The sequence below is a fragment of the Clarias gariepinus genome, chromosome 10, assembly GCF_024256425.1.
Source record: "Clarias gariepinus isolate MV-2021 ecotype Netherlands chromosome 10, CGAR_prim_01v2, whole genome shotgun sequence".
Taxonomy (NCBI): domain Eukaryota; kingdom Metazoa; phylum Chordata; class Actinopteri; order Siluriformes; family Clariidae; genus Clarias; species Clarias gariepinus.
This window is the reverse complement of record NC_071109.1, coordinates 11915389-11936220: the sequence shown is the minus strand read 5'-3', so window position 1 is coordinate 11936220 and position 20832 is coordinate 11915389. Positions and strand designations below refer to the sequence as shown.

General features: G+C 37.8%; 2 protein-coding genes across 7 annotated transcripts in view; one reads left to right on the top strand and one right to left on the bottom strand.

Moving 5' to 3' along the window:
* Positions 1-353: 353 nt before the first annotated feature.
* Positions 354-9629, bottom strand: magt1 (magnesium transporter 1). Its single transcript, XM_053506244.1, has 10 exons — positions 9503-9629; positions 8278-8447; positions 6218-6335; positions 5848-5988; positions 5111-5251; positions 4627-4716; positions 4462-4525; positions 3545-3619; positions 3322-3412; positions 354-1402 (listed from the first exon to the last, which is right to left on the bottom strand). The coding sequence occupies exons 1-10, from the start codon at positions 9581-9583 to the stop codon at positions 1387-1389; spliced, it is 987 nt and encodes a 328-aa protein (XP_053362219.1). The 5' UTR covers positions 9584-9629; the 3' UTR covers positions 354-1386.
* A 1470-nt stretch (positions 9630-11099) lies between these two features.
* thoc2 (THO complex 2) overlaps positions 11100-20832 on the top strand; it is an 89086-nt gene continuing 79353 nt past the window's right edge. For all 6 annotated transcript variants that reach the window (XR_008361195.1, XR_008361194.1, XM_053505269.1 and 3 more), the window contains exons 1-3: positions 11100-11190; positions 14793-14848; positions 17611-17702. Coding sequence is in view for 4 of the 6 variants with exons in the window: in XM_053505269.1 (XP_053361244.1) it covers positions 11126-11190; positions 14793-14848; positions 17611-17702 (213 nt within the window). In the remaining 2 variants the exon portion in view is untranslated. The remainder of the gene's footprint in view (positions 11191-14792; positions 14849-17610; positions 17703-20832) is intronic.

Below are 20832 nucleotides of genomic sequence, written 5' to 3'. Positions count from 1 at the left end.
GAATTTATGATATCTTAAACTAGTCAGTTGTAATGGTGGCTTCAACTTATGCCAAAAAAAGTGGTTAATAACTTTCTATGTTCAGTGTTTGTGTGTTCTGTGTCATTTGAGCGACATCATCATATTGAGAAACATCACTTTAAAGACATCACATTAAGTGAGAGTCTTGGTAAAAAGATAAAAGGTAAAATTCCCCCATTCTAAAATTATACCATAATGACATTGGTATGTCCCCTTTAAATTGTCTTTCTGGTGTGCCCGGGGCGATGACGCCCGCTCATGCTTGCTTCCGATTTATAATTTGCACTTATTATTTATGAAATGTGAGATTAAGCACACAAAGCACAAACTAAACCAGTAATTAAGGCACTTTTAATGGCACATGGCATCACCTGAGGCATTACACAGAGCAGCACCTTGATTTTTAGCATATGCGTGCAAATCGTATCCTTAAAAAATGGACCAGGGCTGAGTTCCATTACTGCGGTCAACACTCTTGTCCACTTTCACTTGGACGAACACCTGCTGTTAACTACTTCATCAGGTTGAATAAAACCCAGGTCAGGATTAAGGGATTGAGCTAACATTGCTGTAGATAATGCTGTGGGCACTGCTACTTTATCCCTAACAGCTGTTGTTACATTCCTACTAAATAGTATGAGATCTGATACGACTCACAGGTAATGTGCATGGTTCAAAGGTAATATTCTGTACAAATCTCCATGGGAACTGTGCTAGACTTGCTAATAGATTTGCTGAGGGGAAAGTTGACAAGGGTGCCTTAAAACATTAATGGAAAACAGGACATCATAAAGATCATTATACTTTAAACATTTTAACGCTTTAAGGAAACAGAATTGTACTTTTACACACAGCCTTTACCGCAGAGAAAAGCAATTACACTAACCAACGGACCGCTTCGTTTTGGCTTTGGAACACTTTAACGTACATGAGTCAAGAGGTAGCGTGGAAAAAAATGTTGTGCTCGTCCTCATGCTTCTTTCAACTTATGGTTAGAACACAGAAATGAAAGACTGCATAGCCTGTGGGGGATAAGAACCTATTCACCAGCAGGCATCACCATAAACTCAGGAAAAAAAAAAAACGTCTGATCTACTGTCCAGAGCTTTCAGAGTTACGTCCTCAGTTGATTTGATTAAAAAAAAAAAAAAAAAAAAAAGGTTTAACACACAACTCAAAGAAATCTGTTGAAAATTAAATAAAAAAAAACAACAACAACATAATAAAAATAAAACAACACACAGAAGAAATAAGAAATTAAACTACTTATTATTGTGAACCAGTAAGGCATGTTGAAGAGTAAAAGGTTCTGTTGAAAAAGGGATCTTGAAACAACCTTCCACTGAAGAACTGGGAGGCCTGGGCTTAACTCATCAAGAAACTGCAGAAGACAAAAAAAAGCAGTCCATGTTAGTTAAACATTTCATTACAGAACATTTCACAAGGCAGAACATTTTATTGCTACAGCGAAACTGCCTAAAACCTGACAGAAATAAATTCAGAAAAGGTTACAAATGTCCAAGAGCTACTAAAATACACAACAAAATTTCAATTAAACCAAGTCAAGAGCTAAAATCCTCTTTTTATACCCTCTTGAGAAGTCCAATGTGTTATATTCTCTGTGATTTATTTAAATGGGAATCAATCATGCTGAATTCACTTTTTAGTCATTTTCTCAGTGTGTGTGTGTAAACAAAAAATAAGCTGAAAAATATTAGCATTTTTCCATTTTTGTATTGTAATCAAACAAGCCAATTAGCCTTCACCCCTGTTGTGACCTCATACAAGAAGAGGCTCTGGCCTGTTGCTTAGCTCTGTTGTTCTCTGGTGGGCGTGGCAGTAGCTCAGACACTGAAACACAACACTTGCAGGAGAAATACTTGGGAGGAAGGGCCGTGTTAAAGTTAAAGGGACGTTAAATATTTTCATCACCCTAGCCTGTGTTTTTATGGGAATGTAAATAGTGTTTACAGTGAGATGACATTTTTTTTTTTTTTTTTTTAGAAATGTATAATTAATGTATAATTTTCTTGTGCAGACACAGTACACGTCAGGTGCTGACGACCTCGAATTTTCACTCACTAAAGTCATTACACAAAAAACACAAAGCATCCAAAAAGTGCTTCTGTGTGTAGAATCTCCTTGCTGATTCGGACTGACAAAGTTTCGGTAACTCGTTCACTCTTTAAAAAAGGTATTGAGCAGAAAACGTAGATGAGCTAGGACAGCATAAGGTCACGCTGTATTCTTCTACTTTCACCAAGAACAGTAATCTGAAGATCCACTAGACACCAGTGCAACAGGATTAAACAGCTGGTGAATTGAAAAGATTAACAGTTCCTCCAACAGTTCCTTTCTACAAGAACTATAACACTGGCAACGAGTTTATGCAGTGTGCTGTTGCCAGGTGATTGGCTGACTGGATAACACCTAAATAAGCAGAGGACCCCGATAATGGTCAGTAAGCGTATGGCTACCTTCACACTGCAGGCAAAAGTAGCCAATATACAGTCTGTGATGTCAGACCGTTTCCACCATATTGCCACTGTGATCCATAGCTGACATTAGTCTAAACAGATCAGTTTCAAACTGACCCACACGTGCAAAAGAACAATACTGTATGTTGTGATGCTTAACATGTTGTGTTGCATTCATATGCTTAGTTCCTTCATATTTTGCTTTTAAAATTGTAGCTTTCCTTTGGCAATGCAGGCAGTATCGCCTGTAGCAGTATTCAGCATTTCATTTGAGATTTCTACAAAAACAGAGTGGTTGCGATATGAGCCTTATCAGTAGCATCTGTTACCTCACAATCAGACTATCAGCTATGTGTTATTTCACTGTTCTGAAGGAAAATCCAGTATTGTTCTAGAAGAATAAAATCCAAACTTGTGTCCATACATTTTGACTGTAAATTTTGCTGTTCACTCTGTTATGAAAACATCATCTGTGAGTCATATATTTAAAAAAAAAAAAAAAATTTGGGCCACTTGTGTCTGCAGTGTGAACATTTCTTTTCACAGTTTTGTAAGGGTAAAGTATAACACGACCTGGTGGTTAGTTAGCGATACTTGAGCTCATGCTTTGATACAAAAGTTAATCCTTTTTACTTTTTTTTTTTTTTTTTTTTAAAAAGGGCTTTTCAGCCAGTAATTAATTAAGGACATCTTACCATAAGAAACAACAGATGATTTTGCAACAGATTGAGACTGAATGCAATGTTCAGGCATACGGAAACAACTAATAAATACGTAAAGATTTATTGTAAATTGTAAACTAAGGTGTATGTAAAGAGCCTACCTGTAAGGGTATCCGTGGTATTTGGCCTTAAAGATGGACAACAGCCAGCTGAAGAAAAGTATCACAAGCCCGATACCAGCCACGCACATGACTAGATATAGGAAATGTAAAAATGTATATTAGTGCTAATATAGCCACATTTCGTGCTATCTAGAAAGTAATGTGTATTAATCACTTGTGAAACTTCATGCATCCAGAAGAAAAGAAGAATAAAAATACGTACTTTTCCTTTTCCCGATGTCCATATCAGAAGTCGCCGCCTCGTGTAGAAGCACCATCCCGAAAGTAATGGCTGCGTCTGAGCCAGGAGGTTAAGGCTTAATCTAAATAGAACCAATTTATCTAACATCAAATACAGCTGGAAAACAAGTCACGGGGTTAACTTAACGCACTTGTTATAATGTTCTATGATAATAACTCATTCAAATAGACCTGTATCGGGACGATCTACATAATCTTAGTCTGCTAAAGAAAACATGGTAAAATTTAACGAAGAAAATCATTAATTGGCGTGGGTTTCTTTAAGCAGAAGATTATTCAGCATTTAGGTCACTGCTTTTAAACTGTCAGTATACTTTTCCGCCTTGAGAGAGTTGTTACGACTAGAGTTTCAACTGATTACCTTAAAAAAAAAAAAAAGTGAGTCTGGTTAAACAATTTCTCTGTAACTTGTTTCATGGAGGTGCCACATAACATGTAGAGATACATTGCTTAAAAACAAACAAACAAACAAATAAATAAATCGATGCAAATTGATGCGGCCTAAGTTTTTTTTGCTGTAATACAAAAATAAAAACATCTCAGAAAAGGTGACAAGCAACAATGCATTATGCTGTACATTACCCACTAATTAGTTCTCTATATTCACACCACCCATTATGTTTTTTTCTTTCTTTTTTACATTTAGAGCATTTGGCATTTATCTTATACACATCTGAGCAGTTAAGGGGTTAAGTGCCTTGCTCAAGAGCCTGATAGTGGCAACTTGGTGGTGATGAGGCTTGAACCTGAGACGTTCTGATCAGTGATTCAGTGCTTTAACCTCTGAGCTACTGTGGCTCCCTTTTTCCTCAAACAACAGTTCACAGCAATTTTGCCTGGAGGTATTTGAGAATTTGTAATCTTTAATATAATGGATACTGAACAGAAGAACAATGTGCGTCTCGGCCACAAACTGTGCTTGGCTGCTGCCATGGATGTAACTCTGGAGAGAGAGAGAGAGAGAGAGAGAGAGGGAGAGACAATCAGTATTTAAAAGAAAAATTACTTTACGCCAACATTTTGGTGCTGAAAGCTTGAACTCACCACTTGACCAGTGCTAGGATTTTTGTGAGCATACGGAGGTCCTCGAATGTGGTTCCACATCTGGCCAGATGTCATGATCAAAACAAAGCACTGAGGAGAAGAAGAGAAATTTTGACCATGTTAATTTTACATACTTTGGAAAAGTGATGGTGTGCTTACTTACTTAATAGACTGATGTGAAATAAAATAAAATATTTGATCTGACTGTGAGATTTATAATAATTTACTGTATAGATTTTATAACTCATAAACAGGCTAGAATTGTTAATATGGAGAAGCTTTTTGCATTTGAGGAAGGAGTCTCCATCCAGTGTGTCTGATTGTGTAAAAGTGTGATGCGCACTCTGTGAGGCCGTAGCTGTAGACTTTATCATCACTCAATTGTTTAGTGTTACGACAAATTCCAGCAAAATACTCTTTAATCACAATCTCAACAAGCATAACGCAGGAGTAAAATGTTTGTGTATAAACACTGAGCACTGACCAGTGCTGAAAAAGCCCAGACGTTTCTGTTGTAGAGAAACTCAAGATTATTGCGCCGCACATACGCCAAACTGCCAATGAGAGCCAGGAGCAGGCCGAGCATCAGAGGCCCAGCGTAGTTTGGTGGTCTAATCACTCTAATCTGTCAGGACAAACAAACACAAATAAAAAATAAAGGTTAAACAAAAATACAGGACGTTCCAAAATTATTGCCACCCATAACAATAATGAAAAATAAACATCACACAAAATAATTTTAAATCTCCCTCTGACATAATACCAGAAGCTATTTTTGTTCCAGAAAAAGTTTTATAGTGTCTCAGTGTCAGTCCCACTGAAGTGGGTGTGGCCTTTGTGACCGACAGGCCCAGTGAAGGAGGTGTGGCTTCTTTGCCTGTCAGTCCCAGGAAAGTGGGTGTGGCTTCTATCCCTGTCAGTTTTAATAAAGGAGTCCTGCCATCTTTTTACAAAAAAAAATTGCATACTACCTCATAATTAATCCATAATCTCTCAATCACACTGAAAAAAAAAATTCACTGATCTTCTATACATATAAATATCCAGATGTGCGTTGATTTGCATACATACTGTACATTGCTGCTTGGCCATTATTGGAGAACAATAATTTTTTTAATTAGTAAAAAAAACAAAACAAAAAAAAACAGATCTCTACATAAATGTTTAAAATGCATATGTTTAGCGATCTGAATAATTAAAAAGTGCTGTCGTTTAACTTACATGAACCTCGGTTCTGTCAGCAACCCATCGAGCAAGCTGTTCAGCAGCAAAGCCTCGAACCTGCAGCTCGTACGTATCTGCGCGCTTGGGCTTCCCCTTGGGCGGGAAGTTGATGAACGTAGGTGCGGAGTTCATGTTTAGCTGGAGAAAGAGATGCGATTTTAAATTTTGCTTTAATGAGCTGCTCACTATCTTGCTCTCCTATCCAGTCAGCTCTATTTAAATCTGTGCCTACAGCGGTTTTTCAATGCAAACATATTTATTATTTACACAGAATTTAGCTTTTTATTAATTAAACAACTTTAAGGTGATAGATATAACTATTATACATGGCCTAAAAGTGAAAGTGTTACATTAAAGAAAGGGTTACCATCTGAAAGACATCCGCTCCTTCATCAAAATCCACCATGGCAAAGAAAATCTTATTAGTAAATGCACTGGAGTAACGCCAGGAATTGGCAAGGATTTGGTATTCCTCATCTGCCTGCCTGTACACACAATAAAAGAAGGGCAAACCATTATACAATTGCTTTATTTCATTATGTCAGAGCAGTGTCTGTGCATGCTTTGCAAGTTTTTCTTCGTGACCTTGACATTTTCTATGTATGTTTGTGAGTAGCATTGTGCACATGCAATTGAATTATTTTAATTACAACACTCATGCTACTCTGAACGCTTCGGTTGGACATCCTCGCACTATCATACTTGATACTGTTTAAATGCCATATCCTCCAAGAGTGCTGGAAATGGACAAATGTGTGCAATTATTTTTATTTTACTGTAATATAACTTTGGCGACCAAAACCCACAGCATACGAGACATGATTTCTGTATCCAACAAGTTAAAAACACCATCTACGATTCAAACCAAAATTGTGAAGAAGTTCCTTGTGAGCATAGGTGTAAAAGCAATTGACATTCACAGAAGACTTCAAACCACACATTACTTTGTAAGACTCCTAGCCACAGTACAAAATTTGAACGGTGCAAACGTTTTTTTAAAGAAGGTCGTCTGTCTGTGAATGACAATGCCGGCCGAGGTGGTTTAAAGTCCACTGCAGTCGTTTCAGCGAGAACATTCAGCGAGTTGAACGCCTGATCCCTGAAAAACAACTTCGCCGACTTGTTGCAGAGACGCATCCGTCTGTGTGAACTGTACACACAACCATTCAGCCACACCACTGGCTCTTTACAGGTACTTGGTTGGGAGTTATTGCCACATACCCGTTTAGTCCTGATCGCGATCCAATCCATTTACACATGTTTAGACCATTAGACCAGAGGCTATCTATGACTTAAGATGGTATTTTGTACAGGTTTCACAAATCGTGATGAGTCTGCACCAGTCATCACAAGTTATGGGCAGTTGGCGTGGCAAGTTGTCTGTGGCCAAAAAGTGTACATCAACATTTGATTTGCCGAACGCAGACGCTGATTCATAGTGTACACTGGCCACCGGCTCAACTGGGGAATGCAAAACATCAATAGCCAATGAACACAGAAGAAGCGAGATCATTCACTCCCACAGGCTCAGGACTCATTTATTCATTCATTCACTTATTCTGTGATGACAGGTTTAAACTCACATATGAAGTAAAGCCAAGTCGCACACGCAGATACAATGTTGGGTTTTTTCTCAGCGCAGATGTTTATATTAAACTTCTGCATGTCCTGCATCCATGTTCATTTGTTTATTTCATTTAATACATATTATTATTATTATTATTATTGAAAGTTTACTATTGAAAGATCGTGGCTTCGAGGTACTGGGTAACTGTTCTACCTTTATTGTATCCAAACACCAGTGAAACGCTGGGATTTTTGCATTAGTGTAGCAATGGATTATATAGAGAAATTAAGGGATATTTTTTCTCTAATAATTGTGTTCTGTTATTCTGCAAGTCCTGGTATGACTTGAACACCCGTCACATATGTGAAAAGATAATTATCTAGCAATAGATTTCTTATAATAAATAAAACAAGCAGTAAACAGTTTATAAACTGTCGGCTTTACTAACACAACACCGAGCGCTGACATGGACGAGGATGCAATGCATGTCTCCTGTTCTAAACTTGTTACTACAGTGTGAATTAAAGGTCCCATATTTTACTCTATCTTAACAAGTTATCTAAAAACAGGTCTCTGAGGTTCCTATACGTCTGTTAAAGCTCCAACGGAAATACTCTTCAAACATTTTTAAAAACTCTATTTTACGTCCAAATGCACTATTTCAGGTTTTATGTAAATGAACTATACTGCTGAGCCACGCCCTACTGGAGCAGAGCAGATGTGAGCAACGAGACAGGGGAGGGGCTTTTCTTATATGAATGTAATTAAAAAGATATAATAAAATAATAACAAAAAAAACCCTGAAATTTCTCAATTTGTTTTAGCTAATAATCTAAGAGAAGGCCTGCGCGTATCCTCACCTGCACACTCCACACTGCCTCTGAGGCTGCAGCGCCGTGAACATGATGATGACGGAGTAGTTGCGAGGCGGCGCTCGGACAAACCGCCTGAACTTGTCGCCGTTCATTCGGATCACGGCTCTCTTCGCAGCCCAGTCCATCATCTGTCCGACCTTCTCAGAGAGCAGCGTCTAGGGACGAAACATTTGACTCACATTAGTAACATTTACACCAACCATGTAAAATTCACAATACAAGAAGAAACCTATGCATTATTACTTTTATTTTAAATTTTCAACAAAGATCCTAAAGAATAGATTTCTATTCCTAAAGAATAGATTTCTCAAAAAGCATATTTCAGGAGGAAAACGGCTCATTTGTTTAGCATCACTTCCTGTTTTGTGGCTTGCCCTTGCATTTCTCCACTACTTGCAGGATGGCCCAAATTTCTGGATCGATACGAAGAAACGACAGAAGATCAAATACAACCAGAGCACCATGTGATTTATTTTCATTGGAATCATAGAGTATAAAGTCATTACAAATGGAGGAAATCATCTCTGTATAAACGATTATCAGTTTAGAAACACAGAGAAATGCGCATGGTTCAAATGCAATCAGTTAATGGGTGCACTTTATTTAGATCTATATATATATATATATATATATATATATATATATATATATATATATATATATATTACATCTTTACTCGTATGTAAAAGGTTTGGAGTTTCTCCTCTAATGAGCAGCACAGCTCATTTGTTTAACCTTACTTCCTGACTCTCGACCCAAGCTCAGCTTCATTACCTTCAGTAGAAAAGAATGATTTAATCTTGAATGACTTGATGTAGTGTAAATAATTAAGACAGCATCTGAGGTTTGGACTTTATTATTATACAGCTATTAACAATCCATCCATTCAGCTACACAGATTAACTTCCTGATTTATTTATCATTATTAATATTATATACTAATAACTTGGCTAACACACTACTACAGACTGTAAACACCTCCCCAACAGGTTTACAGTGCACAGATCATGTCCTGTCCTGCACATCTCACACTCTACATTAGACGTGTTTGGAGAGACACTGCTGCCGTTTGAGGGTTAGCTCTGCTAGCATACACAGCTCCGGCCGGCTAAGCGGATTAACTGACAGCACGGAGAGTTCACACCGCCCGCTGCGTGTCGTGTGTGAACACACACCGAGTCTCTCTGACCATAAACACGACTCAACTGACCTCTTTCTTCTTCTGTCCATCAGACGGAGCTCCGCAGAAACACAGCACTAAACACAGCGCGAGCACAACTTTCGGCAACATTTCCGAAGCTAGCAGGGCGAAAGCGAGCCTCCTGTAACTTTTCTATTGGACAGCCTGCGCGCGTGCCACAACACTTCAAAATAAAAGACGACACATAATTTAAATTTTTTTTATTTTGTTTTCTAATATGGAAAATATCTTATCTATATATATATATATATATATATATATATATATATATATATATATATATATATATATTATATATATTGCATAGTACAGACTCAGTAGTGTAAATAGTAGTGTATATACATCACTGGTAATTGACATCGGCGGCAGCAAGCAATTTATAAAAATGTATATGTACTTTTTTCCCCCCAGATTTTGTTGCAATTCTAAACAAACGTGGCAAATAATTCGCTCCTAACACACAGGATGTGCTGCCTGCCGATGTGTGAATAGTTTAGATTGTAGTTTAGAGTGTCCACCTGCAGGATTATAGAGGAAATGCAACATGTTACCGCTTCAATTGCAAACCTACGAAAGTAAAAAAAAATTAAATCTTGGAGCTAGAGGTACATGAATTTCCATACAAAATAATCATAATACATTACTGAATCATAAAAATAGGTATTCGGTAAATGTATTATTGTAAGTTATATGCGTTTCAACAGCATGTTTTATAATAAATATTTAATATTTATTGTTCTTAGTGTGAAATTTTCACGGCAGCAGCGACAGGGGCTTATGTTACCATGGTAACGTACGGAGGAAGTGACGTCTTTACTGGTGACGTCATAGAGTGTTCCGAATAGTTGAGTTTTGTCCCGGAAAGTTTACCCTTTACCGAAATCCCTCGCAAACGGAGCAGGGAGTAGGGAGCACCCTATGAAGTACACTTCGGAATGGAATGCAGCCTAAGTAAATTGTAAATTGGCATTCACAAAATGCCATAGTGTGTGTGTCCTCTGATGGATTGGCACCCTGTCCAGTGTGTACTCTGCCTCTTGCACCAAGTCTCCTGTGGTTGACAGATTTTTAATGTTATTACTTTAGTTAATAATAGCTTACTGATTTGTTATATATTTCAAATGTATATACTGTAGTTATAGTCATAGTACTGTATAAACAACACTGACATGCAAAAGGTAAATATGTTTGCAATAGATGCAAAGCATGATTTTAATGACTTCCATCTGAAAGATGTTACACAGCTGTGGAAATACAAGTGTTAGTTGAAATATTAAACTAGCCTTGAAATAAACTTTCTGCTTCGTAAAACCAGACTAATACCATCCGACAAGAATAGCGGCCCGAGCGGAACCTCAGAACCCGCCTATTTTAACGTGTTTTTTTTTTCTTCTTACACCTGTAACCTGACATATCAGCCTGTATTTACTCGGATTCGCTGTTTCCTCAAGCTTGCCCACGGGCTAGCCAATCAGAAACGATGTACTCCCTACAAGGAGCCAATCATAGACCAGGAGATAAAAGGTGTCGGAAAACGGGTGGGGTGCGCAAAAAAAAGGAGCGAATACCGCCCCTTGACCCGGAGAGTTGTGCTGAACATCCGGGCAACAGTGTGGTGGTGTAGTGGGGAAGATGGCGGCGCTGATCCTCCCTACTGATTGGATCAAAAATTGGGAAAAATCTGGCAAAAATGAGTTGTGAGTCAATTTTTTATCTTAGCCAGATGATGGGAAGTATTTCTGTTTTGTGTCTGGTTGAACAGGTGTAAGATGGTGGCGGGGGGTAAATCAGAACCGAGACATCACTCTTGCTGCTCCTTCATTGTCATTTCACTCGCGCTGGGTTAGCCACATTAGCATCGCTAGCATGGATGCAATGCGGTCAGTATATGTGGACACCGGGCAGAGTTAAGCAGACTTGAAGGCTAACGTATTAACAAACAAACATGCATGTCGTGATCGCTTCTTAATACATTCGCGTTTTAAGTTAAATGGTTAACAATAATGAAGCGTACCCTCGACTCCCGGGCTAGCACTGGGAGGTAGGAACTAACAAGCACGCCTCAATGGGAAGAGTGTTTCAGGCTAACATGCTTAGACGTGAATACACAAATATTTGTAAATATTTGCATTTCCTTTATAAATAAACAGTAAAATATTTGCAATTTATAAACACCTGTATATTTTAAAAACATGACTATTGTAACAGCTGAGAGAGAGCGAGACACAGCGAAACAAGAGAAGCGGTAAAGTGCTGTCGGCGCCGTGGAGCTAAGAACAGTTATATCCCAAATCTTGTATTTTTTTTGGCTTATAGTTTAAAACTAAAACTGTTTAAGTTTTAAAGTGACACTTAACAAAACCAAAACAACTCACGGTAAATATATTTAGCGGATTATGTATTGTACGTTACTAGCTGTTGTGTGTTTAGGGAACGGCTAGCTAATTAGCTTAGAGTCAGTGTGCTAGCTGTGCAACATAAGCAAACTTTACATAGCGGGATTGTTATTGAGTTAGAGCGTTGTGACGGTTAAAATGTGTTAGTCATTTACATGCATTCTAAACATTTATATCATATATTTTAGTAGTTTTGAGTTAAATTTTTGCGATGCTGCTCACTTATGGTAACGTTATCAGGGACACAAACACACCTCGTGTACAAAATGTTCAACATGAGCAGCTTTTCGCTGTGAATTGTGAACCGTTTTCAAGCAGACTTTCCTAAAGGACCCCTCACCGTTAGTGATGCGCTCGAGCTAGCTGTCGGCTTCAGCGTCACGTGTTTTGGCGGTCTGAACTGCCTCCTGACTCTCACACCTTTAAACACACACAGGGGAAACCATCATCAGTGTATAAATGGATGATGGGGGTGTTTGGAATCTTTTTTTTTTTGTGCATGAAAACATAACATAATAAAACATAACTGCATGTTCAGATGCCTTGATGGAATGAAATGGTTCCACACAAACACTCCAGTGGAAAAGCGTTGAGGGAAAATCAGGTTTGCGTTTAGAGTTTTCAGCAACGTTGACAGTCAGCTCATTTGTGTACACAATTAGAGATTATGCAGTTCTATGACTCATTCCTGTTACGATTTATGTACATGCACACTGCCTCTAAAATTGTGTGGTGTGTTTTATTTTTCTTTTATTAAAAAGAAAATGTATACACATTGGCGTAGTGGTTAGCACTGTATCCTCACACCTCAAGGTTAGAGAGTCGGTTTCCTCCGGGTATTTTGGTTTCCTCCCACAGTCCGAAGGCATGTAGATTACCTGAAGAAAACTTGTTCCCAAAGTCTCCTTGAGTGGCCTCCAGGCCCCATATGACCCTGTACACATGATACTCTGTATAGAAGATCAATGATTATGTTTGCCTTTGAGATGCCTAAATATTGCGCAGTGCCGTGTGCCCTGTGCTAGGGATGAATTATTTGCTTAGACTGTTTAGAATCGTTATATATATATAAAAAAAAAGGATATTCATAACATTGTGGTGCTTGGAGAGCTGCAACACAAATTTAGGTGATGTGCATGATACGTATTATGATGAGGATATTATTGTATTGAATGATCCCTGGTGATTCCCAACCTTAGTACAGACATGCAAGAAGTAATCAGGCACATATAGCTTTAGAAATAAGTAAAAAAATTAATTTTGTGGTCAAGTCAGGTTCAGTTATTAATACCTTTTTCAAACCGATCTTCAAACAGCATGAAGACGTGTTTTAGAAGGTCGTGACTCGGTTGATGGTTTTTTATTTTATTTTATTTAAAATCGAGCTATGATTCTAGGGATCTGAAACTCGGATTTTCGGATACCTAGTTATTTGTCTCTGGGCCCATGCTCAGATTGATCAACAATCTGGTCCTGTTAATGTGTCTCTAAAGTTGTAATGTCTAGGCATGCCTAAAGATTACTATATATTAGAGATGGCGGGAAAAAAAATGTATTCAGTTTTTCAGTTATTGTGATTCTGGTAATTTCATGTATTGCCATTGTAATTTTTTTTTTTCATTTGTGTTTGCTTTTTAAGGTAGTGAAACTTTTCTTTACAATGTTTTGATCCTACAGGTGATCCTACACACTGTAAACAATACATAGACTAAAAGGCAGCACTGTTCCCCTTGTGGTAGAAGCAAATTATTTGCGAAGTGCGTTTAGAATAGTAACAAAATCTAAGAAAAATTAAATATCGAATTGGTATAATAAAAAAAATCATGATGCTAAAGCCTCGCAATATGAATTAAACTGGCACCTACGTATCGTGATTGCATGCTAAGTTGCAGAAGGGCCACGTGCGCTATGAATCGTCACAGCAGCCATGACAGAACCACTTGAGGCATCTTTTTACTGTGCAAGAACCTTCAAAAATGAATCTTAGCATCGAGTACTGTGAAGCCAGTTCCGTGGAAAACTGAAATTTTATTTCTGCATGCAACAAAAACATTTAGATCTCTGGGGGGGAAAAAAGAAGCTGGGTTGAAAGTAATTTTTAAATAAAATACTCTGTCTATTTGAGTCTCGTAATTATGAAATAAAAAGACGAACTTAAATGATCCACATGCAGCAAACCAAAAATGCTGTCTGCTTCTGTGTGCTGTCATTCTTTTATCACATGTACTCGAGCGTGCAGTCCGCTGTCAACCTGAATAGAATAAAAAAGGAATTGTGTATATTGTGTAAGGATTTATATAAACTGCACGTTGGCGGTTGTGACGCATATTTTGAGTGACAAGAGAGACATGTTTTCATTTATTGTTACAAGATCACCATTTTCTAATTTTAAATTAAATACAGCTCATTATTTATTTTTCAAATCCACAGCAGAGGGGCGAAAGAGCCACATGCGTCTCCGGAGCCGCAGGTTGCCGACCCCTGGTCTAACCTAAAGCCTGTTTTATTTTTAATCAAACATTTGATTTTTATGCCAACAACACAGTACACTCTAGTGCGTCAGTTGTTCAAGATAAGGATCTTATGACTGTCTTGAAGCTGAGGCTTGCACGATCATGATTAAGTTGTAGCAAAGTATCTTCTTAAGCGCATTAATACAGACAGAAGTAGCTGAACGAGTTTATGTTCACTTAGGACGTCACGTCAAAATGTAGACAGATTCAAATTGCACCTGCTGTAGTTTCAGCATTGAGGTAAAGCACATTACGCTTAAATATATCCTACATTCCTGTATGTTTATCCTCCGGGCAGCTTCGAATGGGAAAAAAACAAAACCTAATACCCTGTACATTAAACCTGCAGCATAGTAACGTATTCCATTATTTCTTCTTCTTGTCTTGTAGCCTGCAGCTGTGTCGGGACCTGGCAGGCAAAGCCGACGACGAAGTGTTCCTTAAAGGTGAGTCGAAATGTCTTGGGGAATATCTGTAATTGAGTTTCGAGTTTGACTTGTTTCTGTGCATGATTGTTAGAGAAGGCAGCTGTGTTCTTTTAAAACCGTTGTTATTTTGAGTCGTGTCCGTAAAAAGATGCACACTAATGTTATTTCAAGATAATTACAAATGGGCACTTCAAGAAAGTTGAAGAGATTTATATGTTCATGTATCCTCGGTCAGGGTATGTGTAGGTACACATCTCTCTGTAACTGATCAAACGATAAACAAAATCAGTAAATGTGAAATAGAAGAAGGTTCATGTTAGTCGTTCCAACTTTAAAAGCTACTGGAGGTATGACATTTAAGGAAAATTGTCAGAGAGAGAGTGCAGATATAATGTGTACGGCTATGGCTGTGATTAACCCTAGGCTTCATGCTGGGTTATCGTATGTAATCATACCCATGCTGATGTTCTCTCAGCTCTTTACTTCTATAAACAATAAATTATTGAGTCACATATTGGACACGATAGCTAGACAATAAAATTATGCTTCTATTTGAAAATAAGCACGCAAGAGGAGCTTTTGGTAAGCTTACTGTCCCTTCTTCCTTTTCACCCTTTCAAGCGTCCATTATTTAAGCCAAGAATTCCTGCAAATTACCCTTTGTTGTGTCCTCTCATGATGTCACTAAGGGTGTTTTCACATTAGGGGCTCTGGAATAATTTTCAAGAACACTTGATTCCAAAGTTTGGTTCATTTTGATCAGTGAGAATACAATCGTTCCACGCTTGAGAACCGTGCCCGAGTCCACTTGAAGGGTTGGTCAGGAGGGCAATCGTATGCGAGAACAGAAGTAGATCACTGTTTAGACATGACGTCATCAGTGCTGTTTGTCTCATGTGAATGTAGCACGCGCCAATCTCATCTTCTCACCTACACAGCCATACCTGTAAAGTAAGAAGCGTTGTTCTTTACATTTTCTCTGAAATATTATTATTACGCATGATATGAAAGTTACCGTCCTTCTCTTTTGTTTAATGGCGGTTCACAAAACAAGTGGGTGCATACTGCCACCTGCAAGAATGATTGAGAACGCACAAACACAATGGGAACGCCGGCGTGCGGGGAAGGGGGAACCATTGTTCCTGGGTACGGTACAAATAAATCGTGCTTCAGATGGAACATATATGAGCTCGTAAAACGCCCAATCAAATGTAACCGATTTCTTCTGTTACGCTAAGAAAAAATGGAATTGGTAAGAAATTTGAAAATAAAAAAAGTTTAAGACTTTATATCAAGAGTAGCCTCGCACGCGAGGATGTTATTTTACCTTCGGTGGCTGCGTCCCTAACCGTCACACAAAGTGTGCAAGTGTGTTACAGCAGGTATTGTGAAGGATATGAAAGTAATACCACAGGAAGTCCTCATCAACTGGCTGCTTGGCTGTGAATGGATTTCTCCTCATTCAAAAATGAAGCTGCATAAAAATACAATGTCCGATATGGCGCATTGCCTGAACTGCAGGTGAACCATATTGTAGTGTGAAATTAAATAGATTAAATGGTAATTTTTTTTTAAAACTTTCTCTTTAAGTTTCATTGGCACAACATTTCAATATACTACTTACGTCTTTTAATGAGGGTTGAGCGGGGTGTTGGATTTTTTTTTTGCTTCCAGTTGATGTTTGTTGTGTTTTTATTTAGATAATTTTTAATGGCAGTTAATCTAATAATAATTATTAACACCCTTATTTCGTATGATATGTTTTAACGTTTTCTACATCTGTGCACACCAGAGGGGTGGAAGGAAGATCAAAAATCAGTCAGCTGATAAGAAATTGATTAAGAGATTGAGAAAAGAAAGCGAGTGTGTTCCTCCTGTTTATAACTACCTAGGAATTGTTCAGCTTCTCACAAGATACTTTCCTTTTAAATAAAGAACGTCTTTGCCCCTTGGGAGAGCGCCTGTGTGGTAAACAGGGAGCCGTTTGGGATTTAGACTGAACCGCGTGGAGAGAGATTTCTCTGTGAATAAGAAAATAAATAAATAAATTTAGATCACTCCCAATTATTATTGTCATGTCAAACAACTTTAATGAGTGTGCACTTTTTTTCCCCATGTTGTATTGAACCAGACATATTTGGCATTTATTTCGCTCTTTCTGTTACGTAGTAATTCTTTATATAGTTCCATTTCTTTTATTTAGCAATGAAAGTTTTTTTTTCATCTTCACACAACAACTCGGATAACATCACATCTTGACACATTTACACTGTACTGGTGGTTTTGCTGATTTCCAGCACATTGACGCTAACCATCATGGCAGTAATGACAGAAAGCCGAAGGCATCACAGGGTGCTCTAGTCAGTGCAAGTTAGTCCAGGAGCGACTTAAAATAATGCAATTCTCCGGTCTAGTTGTAGCTCCTTAGTGCAAATATTTCAGAATATTTCAAAGATGGCCAACCAGAATAGCATGAGATTCAGACAGCTCCAAAACCTATGGTGCAAAGTGGCTTCACCCTGATGACAGCAGGTTTCCAAATTTTCCATTATAAAGTTTTATTTTGCCTGTTTATTCCAGGGCACGACACAGAGTAGCGTGCAACACTGTAGTGCATCATGTCCCCAGGGTTTGGAGGACATCTGACCTAGATCCATAAAGGAACATTACAGGATTAAAATAGCGTTCAAGCCACCTTTCAGTTCATCATCGTTTAGAAGTTAACTCAAGGGTGTTAGTTTTTTTTTTCTCTCTACATTAACTGTATTTTCTCTCCGTAGATCTCCAGATGGCGCTGTACGAGCTCTGCTGGCATGTCGTCAACGGCGCTCTCAAGGTCGACGTGGCAGCCAGCCTTCTGGCCGATGCTATGGTGAGTTTCAACACCTCGTTAGAGCAAACCGAAGATTGCGTTATTAAACTTAAGACCATCTGTTGGGATTAGTGGCCTCTAGTGTGGGGAAATCTCCTGAGGTACAGTGAGACACAGGCATGTGGAGCCACACTTAAGTCAGTTTGTTTTTATTTATATATATCTATCTATTTATTTATTTATTTATTTATTCATTTATATTTAAATAAAGGGCAACATTTATAAGGAGCTATTTTAAACGCTGTGTAGCATGCACTCGGCCGTCCAGAAAGTAATTAATTTTTAAAGAGAAAGTTGTTGACAAACATACCAGATTTGTAAGATTATGTCAACATCATCTTTTTTTGTAAAACGGCTAACCTAGCATGCTACACAACGCATGGCTGATGTGCATACACGTGATGACTTAAATCGGTTTGTGACTTGCACACGAGCGCTCGCACCTCAAATCTATCTTTTTCATGGAAATAAGTACAAGGGGCTATTTGTTTATGCAGAAATATGTAAAAAGGATAATAGCTTGTGGAGACTCGGCCAGCGAAGGCTGTTAGTTAAGCAAAGAGGACCAGAGCTAACTGCTTTCCTTCTTATTCCTTGTAATTCAGGTTTTATTTCTGCCTTCTGCTTATTTATTAGGAAACTGAAGCCATTTTATCACATTAAGAATTTGATCCCAAAGTGCTATAGGGTGCGGGAGAGCTTGCTACATCTCAAAAAATTTTAAATGACACGTGGAGGGAGAGGGGAAAAAATCGTAGCAGTGCGCAAGACATTCAAAGGCGACTTAGACCGGTTTGTTGACTTTGCATATGACAAATTTCTTGTTTAGCGTTGAAATGGACGTTTTTCTTTTTCTTTTTTTTTTTTAAACAACTCAAACCTTGGGTGGAGCAAATTTGCTAAAAAGCTAAATCTAACCCTGTACATGGGTGCTGTATGGCGGGATTTAGTACAACAACTAATATATAAAGAATGTTGTGATATCAGCAACAGTCGTTATCTCAATATTGACCAAAATTGTATTTTGTGTTGTATTAAATTATAATTGTTGCCATAATTATGTATCCCTAGCTTTAACATTGAATCTCTCACCAGTTTTTTTTTTTCTTTTCTTGACACAAATAGGACAAAAAGTTTTAGTTTAAAGTAGGGCTGCAACAACTAATCGATAAAATCGATAATTATCGATAATGAAATTCGTTGTCAACGAATGCCGTTATCGATTAGTTGGGCTGCTTACGTCACTGAGGCGCGCGACCACAAGATGCACAAATACACACAGATACACAGCCGCTCGCGCAATGGAGGTTACAGAAGCGCCGGCAGGAAAAAGCGCGCGCCCCGAGTCCTCCAAGGTTTTATACCAATTTACATTAAACTCCTCTAAGAAGACGGTAACCTGCACGCTATTCAAGACCGAGATTTCATTGCATGTCATGCACGAACACTTAAAAAGAAAACATGTTGGTGTTACGGATGGCGAAACGTCAGCAGGGTCGGTAAAAACTGTATCTCCATCGTGTAAAAGTTGTGTAAGTTGTATAGTTTAAGTGCTTTTATTTAAACTGTTTGCTAACTTCGGGACAGTCGCGTCGCGCTAGATCTGTTCACGTGTATCTCGCTAGCATCGCATTGCGCAATCACCTCATGAGCAATAGTGATTAGTTAAATGGCGCTACTTTAGATTAGTTTAAATTACACGGTGTGAATAACAGTAGAATATTACGTTTAGTAATTGTTGTGGTTTTCAGCGAACGCAAATAACAGTATATTTGTGACTATTAACTTTTTGCATTTCTACAGTTTTTTTTATAGTCCAATAGATCAGTGTATTTTTTAAACTATATATATATATATATATATACTACATTTCATTTAAGGTTTAAAATGTCAAAATTAAAGATTATTAAACTCTATATGTGGCTTTTGCATTTTTAAAAGTTTTTTATACATAAATAATACCCTGATTTATGTTTTTTTTTTTTTTTTAATAGTTATAAGCAAAATATAAAATTAAAGAAGCGGTTAAGTTTTATCCGATTAATCGATTAATCGAAAACATAATCGCCCAACTAATCGATTATCAAAATAATCGTTAGTTGCAGCCCTAGTTTAAAGTGGAAATCACTTTGTTCAAATAATTTTATTATCCTTAGTCATTTTAAACCTTGGTCGTTTAAAAAAAAAAACATTGATGCCTCCATGCCCACGAGTTCACCTGTCTCATGGTTATACAACAGGCTGTTTTAAAAAATATATATATATTCTTGTACACACCAATATATTCATCATTTGTTTTGTCTGTCTCTTCTCCCTGCTTAAATCTGATTCTCCTCTGACCGCTTTGATAAGAAAAACTATATAAATTTAGGGACAGCGATGTGCATGGATGAGCTAAAAGAGCGCAGTTCATTCAGTGCGCTGTTTTTTTTTTTTTTTCCTGAATGGTGAACCAAATGAATCAGTTTACAAGTGAAAATAACATCAGTTTTGTTCTTTGCATGATGGGTTGTATGGTTTTAAAAGACAGGAATTTTGTTCTAATTGCACAATTTTATTAGAGATATTGTATTAGAGTTTTATTATTTTATACATTTCATATTTCATTGTGTGGGTTTAATGTATTTTAATGTATTTATTTTCCTTACAGTAATTGACTTTGACTCTGGCAGTTGTTTGTGTGCAGTCAATATTTTATTAATCCTCCCCTTGTTTTGGTTGACCTCTACATGCAACTTCCCAAGTTACAATCTTGTGTTTCGTGAGAAATAAATAACCAAAACATTTAACTTGTGCGAACACAACCTCCATAATCATCTCGTCACTGTGCCTAAAAAAAGTCACCCTCTGACCAATTAAGATTGAGAATTCAATAAGTCTAACAGTCAGTAATACACACACAAACAGCTTCCCCACACCCAGGCAAGACGATTCCGTTTCGTTTCCAGCGGTGCAAAAGTGCAAAGAAATAAAGTTGACTTTTACGGCGCAAGACACATGGTTCACCCGGTGAACTCCTCCTGCAGAAGTAAATTAGGTTTCGCGTCAGCTCCGTGTCCCTTTACCCCACCGCCGAAAGATGTGAAATGGGTTGTCGCCGAGGTGTCACACACTTGTTTAAACTCACCGA